The 15,592-nt window shown below is 54.5% G+C and overlaps 1 protein-coding gene across 1 annotated transcript in view; it reads right to left on the bottom strand.

Moving 5' to 3' along the window:
* Positions 1–2,890: 2,890 nt before the first annotated feature.
* RAMP1 (receptor activity modifying protein 1) overlaps positions 2,891–15,592 on the bottom strand; it is a 53,188-nt gene continuing 40,486 nt past the window's right edge. The window contains exon 3 of the mRNA XM_002749964.6: positions 2,891–3,476. Coding sequence (XP_002750010.2) covers positions 3,221–3,476 — 256 coding nt within the window. The 3' untranslated portion in view covers positions 2,891–3,220. The remainder of the gene's footprint in view (positions 3,477–15,592) is intronic.

Raw genomic sequence — 15,592 nt, 5'->3', positions numbered from 1 at the left:
GGTGTCCTGGGAAAGGTTACGCTCCTTAAGTAAAACAAATCTTACTCATCTGAGGCAAGAGGTGCAGCAGCTGTGAGCGGCCACGCAGAAAGATGTGTGGCAGGAGATTCCTGTCCCCAAAGCAGAACACACCCCTCTGCAGCCAGCAGCAAGCAGCAAGCCGGAACCAATGAAAACCCATGCTGTGGACACTGAATAAAGCGATACAACACTGGAGGGGATCTTTCTTTTTCTTTTTTTTTTTTTTTTGAGACGGAGTTCCGCTGTTGTTACCCAGACTGCAGTGCAATGGCACAATCTTGGCTCACCGCAACCTCCGCCTCCTGGGTTCAAGCAATTCTCCTGCCTCAGCCTCCCGAGTAGCTGGGACCACAGGCGTGCACCACCATGCCCAGCTAAATTTTGTATTTTTAGTAGAGACGGGCTTTCACCTTGTTGACCAGGATGGTCTCAATCTCTTGACCTCGTGATCCACCCGCCTGCCTCCCAAAGTGCTGGGATTACAGGTGTGAGCCACTGCACCCGGCCAGGAGGGATATTCCTACTTGAGAGTTACTATTTTTACACACACACACACACACACACACACACACACACGGCTGGCAAAGCACATGGGAAGGTGAGGGCCTTATCCTTGAAGATGCTGCAGTGCTAAAACGGATTCTGGGAGGATTCCATGTGGGCAGCTCAGCCCTGGGTGAAGCAGTGGGGCTCTGCACCCTCACCTGGGGGCCCGGGGGCCACCAGGCTGCTGGAGCCAGGGCCTGGGGCTCTGCCACTGATGGTGTGACTTTGGGGTAGCCACTAGGGTCCTCAGGGCTCTCTGGCTTCCCTGGGGAGAAATGGGGATGAGCCGAGACAGTTGTCCCATTTCCTTTCAGCTCCCCTCCAGTTTGTGGTGCAAGAGGTTACAACTGAGGCCTTAGGAAGGGAGGCAGGCAGAGGAAGAGCTGGCTGGGGGCTCCGGGGTCCCTGGATCCCAGGGAGGGGTGAGATTTCTGGAAGTGGAGATGGCAGAGTGAGTGTTATGGACTAGACAGTGTCTTAAAAAGCACGGTCAACTAAGGTGACAGATGCTTACAGGTAAGAGGGCAGCCCCAGCCTGGCCTCCCCGATGTTTCTGGAATGGACCTGTGGGCCTGCCCCCGTCGGGGCTGCTTCGGCGGGAACTGCCAGTGAATCCCTCTTTTCCCATCCCCTGCGGGAGCCTCCATCTGAAGCTCCCAGGCCTGCCTAGCTGACCCACCCAGCCATGGCCCAAGCTCCGGGGCTGCTGGAGGGCACCTCTGCTGGCAGCCCCTGGCTCAGGTCCCAGCACAGCCCCCCCACCCAGGCTGGCGCAGCTGCAGGTTGCCTGAGAGATGCCATCAGTTTTGCAGGGCGAAATCGTTAAGAGCTCCTCCCGTCTCCTCGCCCTCACTGGGGCATCTCAGGAAAGGCCAGCTTGTGAACACAGGGGCAAGGCCTGGCCCCCAGTTGGCCTTGGGGGGAGGTGGGGAAGCAGTTGAGAGGGTAACAGAGGAGAGAAGGGGAGGCAGCATCCCAGGCCCCTCTTGGCCTTCATCTTCCTGTGTACTGGACAGATTCCTGAGGTAACTCGGGCAAGTGACCTGAACTCTCTTTTCTGCTTCTGTGAAATGGGGACAATGACGGACCCTCCCCCAAAGGGCTGCTCTGAGAGTTTTATGAACACAAGTTCACAGTGCAGTGCCTGGCTCACGTAACCGCCACTGCTGTTCTTGTCATACTAGTCACTTTCTTGTGGCCCAAAGCCACCGCACAGGGTACCCCCGGCTTCTCCACTCACAGGTCATCACATCCTAGAAGGGGAGGACACTGGGGCCTGGTGTAGCCGACTGACCAGACCCAAGGCTGAGCTTGGGTCATGGACAGTGGAGTCCTGGCGGTTCCCACCAAGACAGAGACCAGGATTAGTCCCTGAGGCCACCACCCTGCTGTCAGCAAACCCTGGGCTCCTCTCGTGATCCAGTGTAAGGCGCAGCCACACCTGCTCTTCCTGGGGAAATGGGCCCACACCACAGCCACGGCTCCTCCAGAAAAGACGAGAAGCCACTTAGGGCTCCTTCCGGTCTCTTAGGCTGGGGATCCAATTGGGACTGGCCAGGTGGGGAGGCAGGGGCTGCCCGTGATGGGTGCACCTGTGGGAGTGGGGTGGGGACTGCAACACGTGGGAGGAGGCTCAGGGGCCCTTGGGGGAGGCTGCAGTGATGCGCTGCCTGGGTTCCGGGGGGCCCATCCAAGGCTGGGTGGGGGTGGCCCCACGTGGCTGTGGTGTGCTAAAGCTGAACCTCCAAGGCCACGGCACTGGCTGCCGTGTTTGGATGGGGCTGCAATGTGGGGCAGATGGAGAGGCCAAGTCGCAGGTGACAGGGGAGTGGACTCTCTTCAGTCACTGGAGAAGGGATAGGTCCTGGGGGGTGCAGGGACCTGAAGTCAGAGGACACCAAGGAGGGACTGTGGAGGGACTCTTTCGGGAGCCAGAGCCTTCTGGAAGCCCAGCTTATAGGTGTGGGCATGGGCAGAAGCTTGGATGAGGATCAGGGAGGTGAGGGGCCGAGGGTCCAGCCTGGTGATACCTTGGGGACAGACAGCAAGAACTTGCACCCGAGGCCCCAGCCAACTGTTGGGGGGAGGACGGCCCTTCCTGGTCTGTGATCTCAGTGCGCACCCCCCTGGTCTGGACTATGTGGTCGGAGAGGGGGGCAGCGGGGACCCTGGAATCCCCAGGAGCACCTCTGTACACTCAGCACTGGCCCCAGTGTCACCTCTGAGCAAAGGCCCCTGATGCCTCCTGTCAGAGGAAAGAGTCCGCAGGGCCTGGCTTTCCACCCTTCTCCCAGTGACAGGTTCCCAGAGGTGACGCCACTTCCCAGGTTCAAGAATATCCTTTTAATCATACACCATTCATCTACAAACGCAGCTATGGGGTAAGCAGTCTGGGCTGGGACCTTCCCAGAGGTAAGTCAGGCTCACGTCCCTGCCCCCTTCCTAGAGGTCCCTGGAGGTGGCCTCCAGCCAGGGGGACTTCCAAGTTAATGCCAGAGCCTCGAGTACTCTTGACTCCTGTGAACTCTTCTCGGCTGGAGGAAGAGGGGCATTGCAGGCCTGCTATGTCCCAAGGCCCCAGAAGCTTCCCTGCCCAGGCCTGCCTGGCCTCACCCTGCAGGCTGGGTGCACCTGCGGGCAGCCTGGGTGCCGCCTACACGATGCCCTCTGTGCGCTTGCTCTGCCAGACCACCAGCGCCGTCACCAGCAGGGTCACCACGATGGGGACCACGACGAAAGGGTAGAGGATGCTGCTGGGCGGGTCCCGCACGGCCCTGCCTGAGACGGGGCAGCTCCTGAAGTAGTGCCCGTGCACTGCCAGGAAGAACCTGTCCACCTCTGCGTTGGGCCAGAAGCAGCCCAGTTTCTCAGTCACCTGCCAGGTGCAGTCGGCCAGATCCCTGTAGCTCCTGTGGGTGGAAGAGGAGGTGGTGAGACCCTGGGCAGGCGGTAGGACTCCAGCTGGGGCCCTGCACTGTGGCCCCTCATGTAGCCACACGGCCCTGAAGCTTAGCTCGAAACCCCGGCGCCGAGGCAGTGGCCCTGGATCCAGAGGGCAGGACCCCAACGGCTCCAAGGGGATGCCCAGATAACCTGCATGGCAGCCTGTGGCACAGGAAGCCCTGGCACGGCTGTGGGGCCTCTCGCAGCTCTGCCTGCATCATGAGGACGAACCCAGCTGGGTGGCCGATGAGGCCCGCACCTCCTCCACCACCCAGGGTGAGATCTGAGGCTGGTGTCGCACCCTGGATGTGGGGAGGGCAGAAGCCAGCTGCCTTGCTGCCCTGGGTGAAGATGGAAACCCAGGGGGGGCTCGGTGCATGACCATGGGTGAGGTGTGACTGCCATTCTCCGTGTCTGACTGTGTGCAGCTGTAACTGTTATTCTGTATGCCTGTGTTGTTGTGTGTGTGACTTGGGTGTGCGTAACTGTTATTCTGTGTGTGTGATTGTGTATGTGTGACTGTTATTCTGTGTGATTGTATGTGACTCTGTGTGTAGCTTCCAGGTTAATGGCTGTTATTCTCTGTGTGTGACTGTGTGACCGTCATTTTCTGTGTGTGACTTGTTATTCCCTGTATGTGACTATATGTGACTTATTCTATGTGTGACTATATGTGTGGGTGTAACTGTTTTATTCTGTGTGTGACTGTGTTCTCTGTGTGACTGTTACTCTGTATGCGACTGTGTGTAACTTTTTTTTTTGAGATGGAGTCTCACTCTGTTGCTCCATCGCCCAGGCTGGAGTGCAGAGGCGCGATCTCAGCTCACTACAACCTCTGCCTACTGGGTTCAGGCGATTCTCCTGCCTCAGCCTCCTGAGTAGCTGGGACTACAGGCATGTGCCACCATGCCCAGCTAGTTTTTGTATTTTTAGTAGTGACGGGGTTTCACCATGTTGGTCAGGATGGTCCTGAACCCCTGATCTCAGGTGATATGCCAACCTTGGCCTCCCAAAGGGCTGGGATTATAGGCATGAACCACCGTGCCCAGCTGTATAACTGTTATTCTCTGTGTGTGACTGTTATTCTGTGTGACTGTGTGTGATGTGTCACGGTGTGTGTTATTCTGTCTGTGACTGTATATGACTGTGTTATTCTGTGACTGTGTATAACTGTTATTCTGTGTGTGACGGTGTGTTGCTGTTACTCCCTGTGTGTTATTGTGTGTAACTGCATTATTCTGTGACTATTATTCTGTGTGTGACTGTGTTATTCTGTGTGATTATAATTCTGTAACTGTTATTCTGTGACTGTGACATTCTGTAACTGTGACACTGTGTTTTTCTGTGTGTCACTGTGTTACTGTGTGACTGTGCTATTCTGTGTGAGTGTAACTGTTATTCTGTGTGTATCCCTGTGTAACTGTTATTCTTTGTGTATGTGTGACTGTATATGACTGTTATTCTGCATGTGTCCCTGTAAGTGGGTGTAATTGTGTTATTCACTGTGTGTGTATCCCTGTGTGTGGGTGTAATTGTGTATTCTCTGTTGTGTGATTGTGTTGTTCTGTGTCCCTCTATGTGGGTGTAACTGTGTTATTCACTGTGTGTCCCTGTGTGTGGGCGTAATTGTTATTCTCTGTGTGTATGACCCTGTGTATGCAGGTGTGACTATTCTATGGTGTGAATGTGTATGGGTGTGACTGTGTTATTCTGTGTCTGTGTCCCTGGGTGCGGGTATGACTATTATTCTTTTTGTGTGTGTCCCTGTGTGTGGGTGTGACTGTGTAATTCTGTGTGTGTGACCTGGATGCATGTAACCCTGTGTGGACTTCACCACAGGACCCCTGACTGTATCTGCCATTGCTGTAGGTGGCTTTACCCACAGGTATGGCTGCCACCAGGCTAGAGGGAAGGGAGTGGAGGTGGCCGTGCTGAGCCTGGGGCCCAGGGGGCACAGGCAGAGGGTGTGCCATTGGGGTGTTCCTTGGGCTTGGCTTGGAGAGAAGCCATCACAGAGTCTACTCTGCCCCAGGAATTCTAACCCTGGAAGCCACAGCAGGTGAGCTCATTCCCACCCCACCCTTTAGGTGCGCTCAGGACTCTGCTCCCCAGGGCTCTCTGGGGAGAGCAAATGCCATCTGTTTCTGAACAGCTTTTTCCATAGACATGGGTTTGTAGGCCACAGGATGCCCTTTGAAATGAAGTGGACAAAACCCTTCCCAAGTGGACCAGGCCATTGGTGCTTTTCTGTGTCATCTTCCAACCCAGGACATGGGTGTCCAGTGCCTCTTTCAGCAGAGGAAACTGAGGCTTGAGACAGCACCTGCCATGGGTAGAGCCCAGACCATGCCAGCTCCTTCTGCCTCCAGCCGCGCACTCCCCCCACCCCCTGTGACCTCCTGCTTCACAGAACAGCTGAGACTCAGGGAGAAAGCCCCTTTAGTGCTGCATGGGGCTCAGGGCCTGTTCTCAGGGACCAATGGCCTCAGGGGCCTCAGTGGCATGCATTCATCATTGTCACCATCTCCATGATGACTGCTGCTATCACAAAGGTCCATGTGGTGGGCACAGGCTCTGTAGGGCCTGTGCATGATCTCATGCTGTTACAAATTGTTTTATGGGTGGGGGAATGAAGGTTTGGAAAGACTGGAGGGCTGCTGGGTGAGAGAGCCAGGGTGCGACTGCATGGGCCTCACACCTCACCACTGTCCTTGCCCTCGGTGGCCAAGTCTGGCCACAGCTTGGACACTTCCTTGTCTGGGTCCAAGTCGCACTCGCTGGGGATCGAGACCACAGTGGGCATCTGTAAGCCAGTGAACTGAATGAGCCCTGACCCCATGCAGGGAGCCTGAGTGCCTCTAGGGCAGGTGCCAGGTCCCCTTCACTCCTGCATCTGTGATGCCAGTGTGATGCCAGTGTGATGCCAGGCTTACCATGACAGTTGTGCCACCAGGGCTGCAGCCAGGGTAGGAACAGGCTCAAAGCTCTTTCCACCATCCCAGACTCTTCTATACTGAGAAGCAGATGCCTTAGGCTACTGAGGGAGGAACAGCACAGCCCGTCACCCACAGGGCACAGGCAAAGACACACCATGGCTGGGTGTGGAACTCTTTTTCCTTGGAAGGGTACCAGGAAAGCATTGTGGCCTAGGATCCTGCACCACACAAAACATAGGTCTCCTCTCACTGGGGAAGGGACAGGAGAGTCACACCCAAGACCCCAGCAGAGTTTGTCTGCCACAGGGAGGAGGGGCATGAATTCTGGGGTCAAGGGCAGGGCATATCTAAACTGAGGCTGGACCAGGACGCAGAGAACTCCCCAAAGCCTACAACATAACCCTGGTGTAGAATAACAAGCAGCAGCCAGCTACAGCCAGGAGAAAGTGGGGCGAGATCCGTGCTGCGGCACAGCAGCCAAGAGAGCTGAAAGCAGAGAGTGGGGCACCACACTGAGGAACCTCCCCCAGTGCCCTAGTCCCTACTGTGGGCACAAGGCAATGGCAGCCCATTGCTAGACGTACCTGAGGCCTATGGTTCACTGAAGATAACCATAGCAATGACAAATCCCAAACCCAGCTCAATTCCTGACAAGACTCATTCAAATCCCACACTAACAGCCTGACGGAAGAGGCTTACCCATTTCCACATGTAAAAACTATTGACCGCAGTTACCTCTGTTCCATACATGAATGTTTAGTATTCAATAAAAATTACAGTTATTTTTGTTCAGAAGCAACAAAAAACAACCCACTGTCAAGAGGCAAAATAATGAATGGAATTAGACTCAGAGATGACCTAGATGCTGTAACTGTCAGACAGGTTCGTTAGATCGGCTAGTGCAGTAAAGGGTCTGGTGGAAAAAGCAGACGATATGCACGAAGAGACAGAGAATTTCAGCAGAGTTGGAACCTCAACGTCAAAGGCAGTTGCTAGAAACGCAAAGACATGGCATCAGAGGGAATTCCTTCGGGCCCATCAGCAGACATGACAACTGAGGAAAGACAGAAATGGAAGATAACATCAGTAGAAATTACCCAAGCTAAAACACAGAGAGAAAAAAAAGTGGGGAAAAACCAGAGCATCCAAGAGCTGTGTAACATGACAATCCCGTAAATGAGATCAACTCTAACTCATGATGTGGGAGTCCCAGAACAGGGAGCGGGAGTGGAGCAGAGGAAGCGCTTGAAGATGTAATGGTTGAGGCTTTTCAGAAAATAATAAAAGATATAAGATCACAGATCCAAGAAGCTCAAGAGAACCTCAAACAGGACAAAAAACAAAGCAGCTGCAACAGCAAACAGCATGTAGACACATCACAGTCCAGCTGAACACCAAAGAGAAAGGGAAAATCTTCAAGTCAGAGGGAAAAAGACGTGAGTTACAGAAGAACTGTGAGTGATTACAGCAGACTTCTTAATTTCTTATCAGAGGACGACAATGGGCAACCTCTTTAAAGTATTAGGGGCTGCGGGGAGGGGGACCACACTCATCAGCCTGGAAATACCTTTTCAATATGAGGTTGAGGCTGGGCACATTGGCTCATGCCTGTAATCCTAGCACTTTGGGAGGCTGAGGCAGGTGGATCACTTGAGGTCAGGAGTTTGAGACCAGCCTGGCTAACATGGTGAAACTCCGTCTGTACTAAAAATACAAAAATTAGCTGGGTGTGGTGGCAGACACCTGTAATCCAAGCTACTTGGGAAGCTGAGGCAGAAGAATTACTTGCACCTGGGAGGCAGAGGTTGCAGTGAGCCCAGATCGCACCACTGCACTCCAGCCTGGGTGACAGAGCGAGACTCTGTCTCAAAAAGAAAACAAAAACCAAAAGAGGCTGAAATAAGAACTTTTCGAGAAAAAAGCTGAGAGAATTCATTGCCAGCAGACATGGGCTACAAGAAATGTCAAAGACAGTTCTTCAGTCAGAAGAAAGAATTTGAGATCCACATAGAGAAATGAAGAGCTCCAAAACAGTGAACATCAAGATAATGGAAGGATGCTTTTCCTTATTTTTAACCTAGAAAGTCAGTAAATAAATCAGAGGCCACAAATGAAATGTGAGGAGACTGCTGGGGGCTTTAAGAGGCTATACAGAAGAAGTAGGGGCCTCTCCAGCATCCAAGCACCCCTCCACCCCAGCCTTATCGAACGGACGGTTTTTCCTCCCTGGCCGCCCTCTAGGTCACTGCCCTGAGTGCACAGGGCCTCCCTCCCCCCATGCAAGTGGCCTAGTAGATGAGGCACGAGGAGGGGGAGCGTGGGTGGAGGCAGCAGAGGGCATGGGGGACATGCCCTGCCTGTGGGCATTTGGGTGTGTGGTCTCTCCCGGTGAACAAGGACTCATGTTTCAAGAAGAAAACAGAAGTGGAAAAAGCCGTAAGAAGTTATGCCCATCTGAGTCTCATCGTGGGGAAAGAAATGAATGCGTACCTGTTATGTGGCCGGCACACCGAAGTCCAGCCTTCTCAGCTGGTTGGTGATCAACTATAGGGCTTCACGGTGAGAACGCTGCTTTTTTTTTTTTTCTGAGAGAGTCTTGCTCTGTCAGGCTGGAGTGCAATGGCACAGTCTTGGCTCACTGCAACCTCTGTCCCCCGGGTTCAAATGATTCTCCTGCCTCGGCCTCCCAAGTAGCTGGGACTACAGACGCAGTCCACCACACCCGACTAATATTTGTATTTTTAGTAGAGATGGGGTTTCACCATGTTGGCCAGGCTGGTCTTGAACTCCTGACCTCTGCTGATCCACCCGCCTTGACTTCCCAAAGTGCTGGGATTACAGGGGTGAGCCACCGTACCTGGCCAATGAATGCTGCTTTGAATGATGATCCTCTCCCATCTCTCAGACCCACCAAAACTGCAGGCAGTTTAGTTTCTGGTGTTCTGCACATCCAGACACACGAGCCTGAACACTGTCCCCCTGAAGAACGAACTGTGGTGTTTTAGGGAGGAACTAGTGGCATCTCTGCACTGGCCAGCCAGAACAGGAAGGGGCGGACGCAGGGAGCCGCACCACCATAGACCCCACGCCAGGGCCACGCGGAGGCAGATGAGGCCGAGTGTGGGTGGGCTATTCTGGGACCAGGAACTCTCTCCCCGATATGTTAGCCTTCTGGGTGCAGAGCCACCTATGTCTAAAAATAGCTGTATGTGCAGTCGGCTGCCCACTTCGTCCTGTTTATTTATACAGAAGCGACAGCTGAACTTTCAATAAATGTTGTGAGCTCCATCAGTGAGGATGTGATAAAAGAATTCCCCTCCGAGTTCAGACATTCTTCTGCCCAAAAGAACATAGAACTGACTGACGGACCCAAAATAGTTATGAAAAATACACTCTGGCTTTAACTCTCAAATTTCAGCTCTCATGTCGCTGAGAAATTATCCTTTTTTGGCCAGGACTTTCTATCCTGGGGCTCTAAGCAAACTTTGCTTGGAATGTTCCTGAATCCTACAGTGGGAGTTTCCAAGGTATCTGGGTCCCAAGTCAAAGCCGGCACCACAGTTCATGGTTGTTTACTTGCTGGTAAGAGAGTGATCACTGATGCTGACAGGTGACTTGTCTATGCTGGGGACACTCTGGGGTTGCAGTTGTCCCCAGCTACCCCTGGCTGGCCCTAATATGAAGTATCTGAGCCTGGGCCTGGCACCCACAGACCTGGGTTCAAACCCCGGCTCCACCTCTTACCTAGAGTGGTCCTCGAGACCTCATTTGCTTGCTCAAGCCTTGGTCTCCTATTACAACGAAGCGACAGGTGCTCACTTGACTGTGGCCCATAAAGGATCCATTTCTTGTCCTTGAGTTTGTACAGAAGCAAAAGGTAACCCGCCAATGTGTGTCTAAATTGTTGAAAATCTGAGGGGAAAACACTTTTGGCTTTCAATTTGCTTTTTATTTTTTTCTTAAGACAGGGTCTCGCTCTGTTGCTTGGGCTGAATTGTGGCACAATCTCGGCTCACTGCCACCACTGCCTCCTGGGCTCAGGTGATCCTCTTGCCTCAGCCTCCAGAATAGCTGGGATTACAGGTGTGCGCCACCACACCCAGCTAACTTTTATTTCAGGACAGATGGGGTCTCACTACGTTGGCCAGGCTGGTCTTGAACAACTGGGCTCAAGTGATCCACCTGCCTTGGCCTCCCAAAGTGTTGGGATTTCAGGTGTCAGCCACTGTGCCTGGCCTCAGTTCGCTTTATCTGCACCAGTATTTGCTTCCTTCTATCCTGGAAGCTTCAGCCTGGTGGCTTCCAGCAGTTTTCATTACCTGCTGGGGCGGGAGGTGCCACCACCAGGTATCCTGACAGCCACTCACTTGAGGCGGGCTCGGGAAGCTGCTCACAATGCCAGATGGACATGGGGTGGGGATTCAGACAGGGTGGTGTGCGGATGGCTACAAAACACAGAGAGGAATCCCCGTGAGGCATTTAGCTCAATATTTCTTCTAGAAACACAAATGACTACTAAGCATGTGAAATGAAAGACCCGCTGTCCACACAGCACCCATCTTAGAAATGAGAACGCGGCTGGGCGCGGTGGCTCATGCCTGTAATCCCAGCACTGCGGGAGGCCGAGGCCAGAGTGCTTGAGCCTAGGAGTTTGAGGCCAGCCTTGGCAACAGAGTGAGACCCTGTCTCTACTACAAAAAAAAAAAAAATAGAAACATTAGCCAGGTGTGGTGGTGTGCACCTGTAGTACCAGCCAGTTGGGAGGCTTAGGTCAGAGGGTCACATGAGTCAGAAGATCACATGACTGACTCATGTGATCCACAGAAGGTGGGAGATGGAGGCCGCAGTGAGCTGTGTTCCTGCCACTGCACTCCAGCCTGGGCCAGAGTGAGATCCTGTCTCAAAAATAAGGATTGCTGGCCGGGTGCTGTGGCTCAAGCCTGTAATCCCAGCACTTTGGGAGGCCAAGGTGGGTGGATCACGAGGTCAAGAGATCGAGATCATCCCGGTCAACATGGTGAAACCCTGTCTCTACTGAAAATACAAAAATTAGCTGGGCATGGTGGCGCGTGCCTGTAATCCAGCTACTCAGGAGGCTGAGGCAGGAGAATTGCCTGAACCCAGGAGGCGGAGGTTGCAGTGAGCCGAGATCGCGCCATTGCACTCCAGCCTGGGTAACAAGAGCGAAACTCTGTCTCAAAAAAAAAAAAATAATAAATAAATAAAGAATGCTGAATGCGAGTGAAGGTGTAGGATACTGAGGCAGGCCCTCGTATCATTTGTCATGAAAGATAAATTGGTACAATTTTTCTGAAACACCATTTGGCAATACGTATCAATAACCTCAAACTCACGGATGCCTCTTGACTCCATAATTCCATTACTGGGAATCGTCCTGAATTAATAATGTGAAATATAGATAACAGTGATATAAGAAGGTGTCCACTACAGATTTATAATGATCAAAAACAGCAGACAGTTGTTACAGAAGTTGTTTATGAGCAGCTCCATTATGCAGCTGTTAAAACTATATTTAGGAAGAAAATTTTAAGATGTGAAAAATATTTATGTTATAAAGCTGGGCAAAAGCAGCACTCATGCATGTGATCCCAGCCCTTTGGGAGGCTGAGGCAGGAGGATTGCTTGAGGACAGGAGTTCAAGACCAGCCTGGGCAACACAGTGAGACTGTCTCTATGCTAAATAATTTTTAAAAAGCAGCAGCAGATTAGACCAGATACCATAAACAGCCTGGACTGGGGTAAAATGGTCCACGTGGGAAGGGGGTCACACCAGAATGTTAAGGGGGTGATCCCCACCAGAATGGTAATAGGACTTTTCTCTAAACTTTCTGGATTGTTCTGAGTTTTCTATCTTGAGCATACATAATTTTTATGATTATATTTAAAAGTTCATTTTAGCAGGAAGGCTCACAGGAAACTAGATGTTGACATCCCTGCATCTGCAGCCACTGTGGCTGGTGTCTGGGGCAGCGTGGGTCATCCCACCAGAGAGCTCTGATGTGCAGGAGGGGCTGGGACCCTCTGGTGACAGTGGCTCATGGGGGACATGTGCAGTGCAGATAGGGAGTGGGGACAGGGCATTGGGCCTCTCCAGTCTCAGTGGCTTCCTGTGTGGAATTGGGGGCCCTGAGTGACCCAACTCTGAGGCAGGAAGGGGCCCTGTGGGAGGGTGTGGGGGTGTGGGATGGGCCCTGGGGAAAGGACCCCACTTTCTTTCTTGCTGTGCCCCCCAAACCCGCTCTGTGGGGAGTTCTGCATCCTCTGATCCTCCCATTCCGTCCTCCACCTCCCCATCCTTCTGACCCCTCCTCTTCCTCCTGATGCCACTCTTCTCCTGGCCCCTCCCTCCTCCTCTCAGCCCCTCTTCTACCTCCATATCCCTCCCTCCTCCTCCCAGCCCCTCCTCCATCTCCTGATCCCTCCCTCCTCCTCCCTGCCCTTCCTTCACCTCTGATCCCTCCCTCCTCCTCCCAGCCCCACCTCCACCTCCTGATCCCTCCCTCCTCCTCTCAGCCCCTCCTTGACCTTCTGATCCCTCCCTCCTCCTCCCAGCTCCTCCTCCTCCTTCTGATCCCTCCCTCCTCCTCCCAGCCCCTCTTCCGCCTCCAGATCCCTCCCTCCTCCCTGCCCCTCCTTCACCTGATTCCTCCCTCCTCCTCTCAGCCCCTCTTCCACCTCCTGATCCCTCCCTCTTCCTCCCAGCCCCTCCACCTCTTGATCCCTCCCTCCTCCTCCCAGCCCCTCCTTTATCTCTGATTCCTCCCTCCTCCTCCCAGCCCCTCCTCTACCTCCTGATCCCTCCCTCCTCCTCCCTGCCCCTCCTTCACCTTCTGATCCCTCCCTACTCCTCTCAGCCCCTCCTCCACCTCCTGATCCCTCCCTCCTCCTCCCAGCCCCTCCTCCACCTCCTGATCCCTCACTCCTCCTCCCAGTCCCTCCTCCACCTCCTGATCCCTCCCTCCTCCTCCCAGTCCCTCCTCCACCTCCTGATCCTTCCCTCCTCCGATTAGCCCCTCCTTCACCTTCTGATCCCTCCCTCCTCCTCCTCCTGATCCCTCCCTCCTCCTCTCAGCCCCTCCTTCACCTCTGATTCCGCCCTGCTCCTCCCAGCCCCTCCTCCTCCTCTTGATCCCTCCCTCCTCCTCCTCCTCCTGATCCCTCCTTCCTCTTCCCAGCCTCTCCTCCTCCTCCAGAACCCTCCTGGCCCCTCTCTCCTCCACCTCGCCCTTGCTCAAGGCCCCTCCAGCCTCACACTAGTGGCAGTGGGGCATCCTTGCTCACTGAAGCCCTCCCCTCGGCCCTTCCCCACCCCGGAGAGGAAAGGCATCCCCCTTGAAGTGCTCCTTCTTTCTTGGCCTTGGGCTGCAGCTGAGAGTTCCCCATTCTCCCTCCCCCACCTGAAGCCTGGGCCGTTTACTTCTGGCTATCAACACTTGTGACTCAGGGCCCCCATGCCATGTCCACCCCCTCAGTTATCACGGCTTCCCATTCCTTCAAGGGTGCCCTCCCCTCCTGAGGCCCTATCACTGTGCCCCGGAGGGGGGCAGAAGTGACTTGTCTTGGTGGGTGGCTTATTGTAACTCACTTGCCAGCTTCCACCTTTCTGCAGTAAGTGTGTGGGGGCTTGGAATCTATGCACCCCTTCTTCTGCCTCCCCCACTTCAGTGAGGGGCAGGCACTAAAACCTTCACCACTCTCCGCTCTGCACGCTGGGCTCAGCCATCACGGGCTCTCCAGGCCACACCCCACACCCTGGCCCCTGCCCTAGCCCAGCATCTGTACCTCCCCACCCCTGCGACGCACCTTCAGTGCTCACAATGCACCTGTCTTGGATTCAGAAGCCTCTGTGTGGGTGGTTCACCTGGGTCCCCTCCCTCCTGCTGGCCACATTCTAGCCACAGTGGCCAGCGTTCTGCCTCTGCACCTTTGCCCACGCTGTTCCTTTTACTTGGAAAGCTCTTAGCCTCATCTTCACAAGGCCACCTACGCTCACCCTTCACTTAAATTTCATGTCCTCAAAGAGGCCTTTCTGGATGCTTCAGTCATATTTGGCTCCCCCAGCAAAGTGGGGTTGTCCTTCATGGATGTGTGTTACTTTGTGCCTGCCCATGAATTCAGGTGATTATTCGCCCACTGTTGGTCTCAACAACCAGACTGCAGACACCACCAGGGCAGGGAGGGTGAGAGCAAAAATCCCACTTACTCTGTTCACAGCGGCCACTTCCAAGGCCAAGTGAAACAAAGGCTAAAGGAAGACTGAGAGGGATGAGCCCGGGAGACGCAGACAGAGGTGAGCAGGGGTGCGGCCTTCCTAGCATGAGGGATGAGCCCGGGAGACGCAGACAGAGGTGAGCAGGGGTGCAGGCTTCCCAGCATGAGGGATGAGCCCGGGAGACGCAGACAGAGGTGAGCAGGGGTGCGGCCTTCCTAGCATGAGGGATGAGCCCGGGAGACGCAGACAGAGGTGAGCAGGGGTGCGGCCTTCCCAGCATGAGGGATGAGCCCGGGAGACGCAGACAGAAGGTGAGCAGGGATGCGGCCTTCCCAGCATGAGAGGGATAAGCCCGGGAGACGCAGACAGAGGTGAGCAGGGGTGCAGGCTTCCCAGCATGAGGGATGAGCCCGGGAGACGCAGACAGAGGTGAGCAGGGGTGCAGGCTTCCCAGCATGAGGGATGTGCCCGGGAGACGCAGACAGAGGTGAGCAGGGGTGCAGGCTTCCCAGCATGAGGGATGAGCCCGGGAGACGCAGACAGAAGGTGAGCAGGGATGCGGCCTTCCCAGCATGAGGGATGAGCCCGGGAGACGCAGACAGAGGTGAGCAGGGGTGCAGGCTTCCCAGCATGAGGGATGAGCCCGGGAGACACAGACAGAGGTGAGCAGGGGTGCAGGCTTCCCAGCATGAGGGATGAGCCCGGGAGACACAGACAGAGGTGAGCAGGGGTGCAGGCTTCCCAGCAGGCGGCCCAGGTGCTGAAAAAGTCCACTAGTGGGGCAGAGGGGGACACTCTACCCAGGATAGCCTGGGCACGGCGCCACAGTGCACAGCCTGCAGCTGCCAGGAACGCAAGACACATGGGCAACCTGAACACACCTCCCAAGGCTGGGCAGATAAAATGTAGCATA

This window comes from Callithrix jacchus, chromosome 6 (assembly GCF_049354715.1).
Source record: "Callithrix jacchus isolate 240 chromosome 6, calJac240_pri, whole genome shotgun sequence".
In the NCBI taxonomy this organism is placed as follows: Eukaryota; Metazoa; Chordata; class Mammalia; order Primates; family Cebidae; genus Callithrix; species Callithrix jacchus.
The sequence above is the reverse complement of the archived record's forward strand: the minus strand, read 5'-3'. Positions and strand labels throughout refer to the sequence as shown.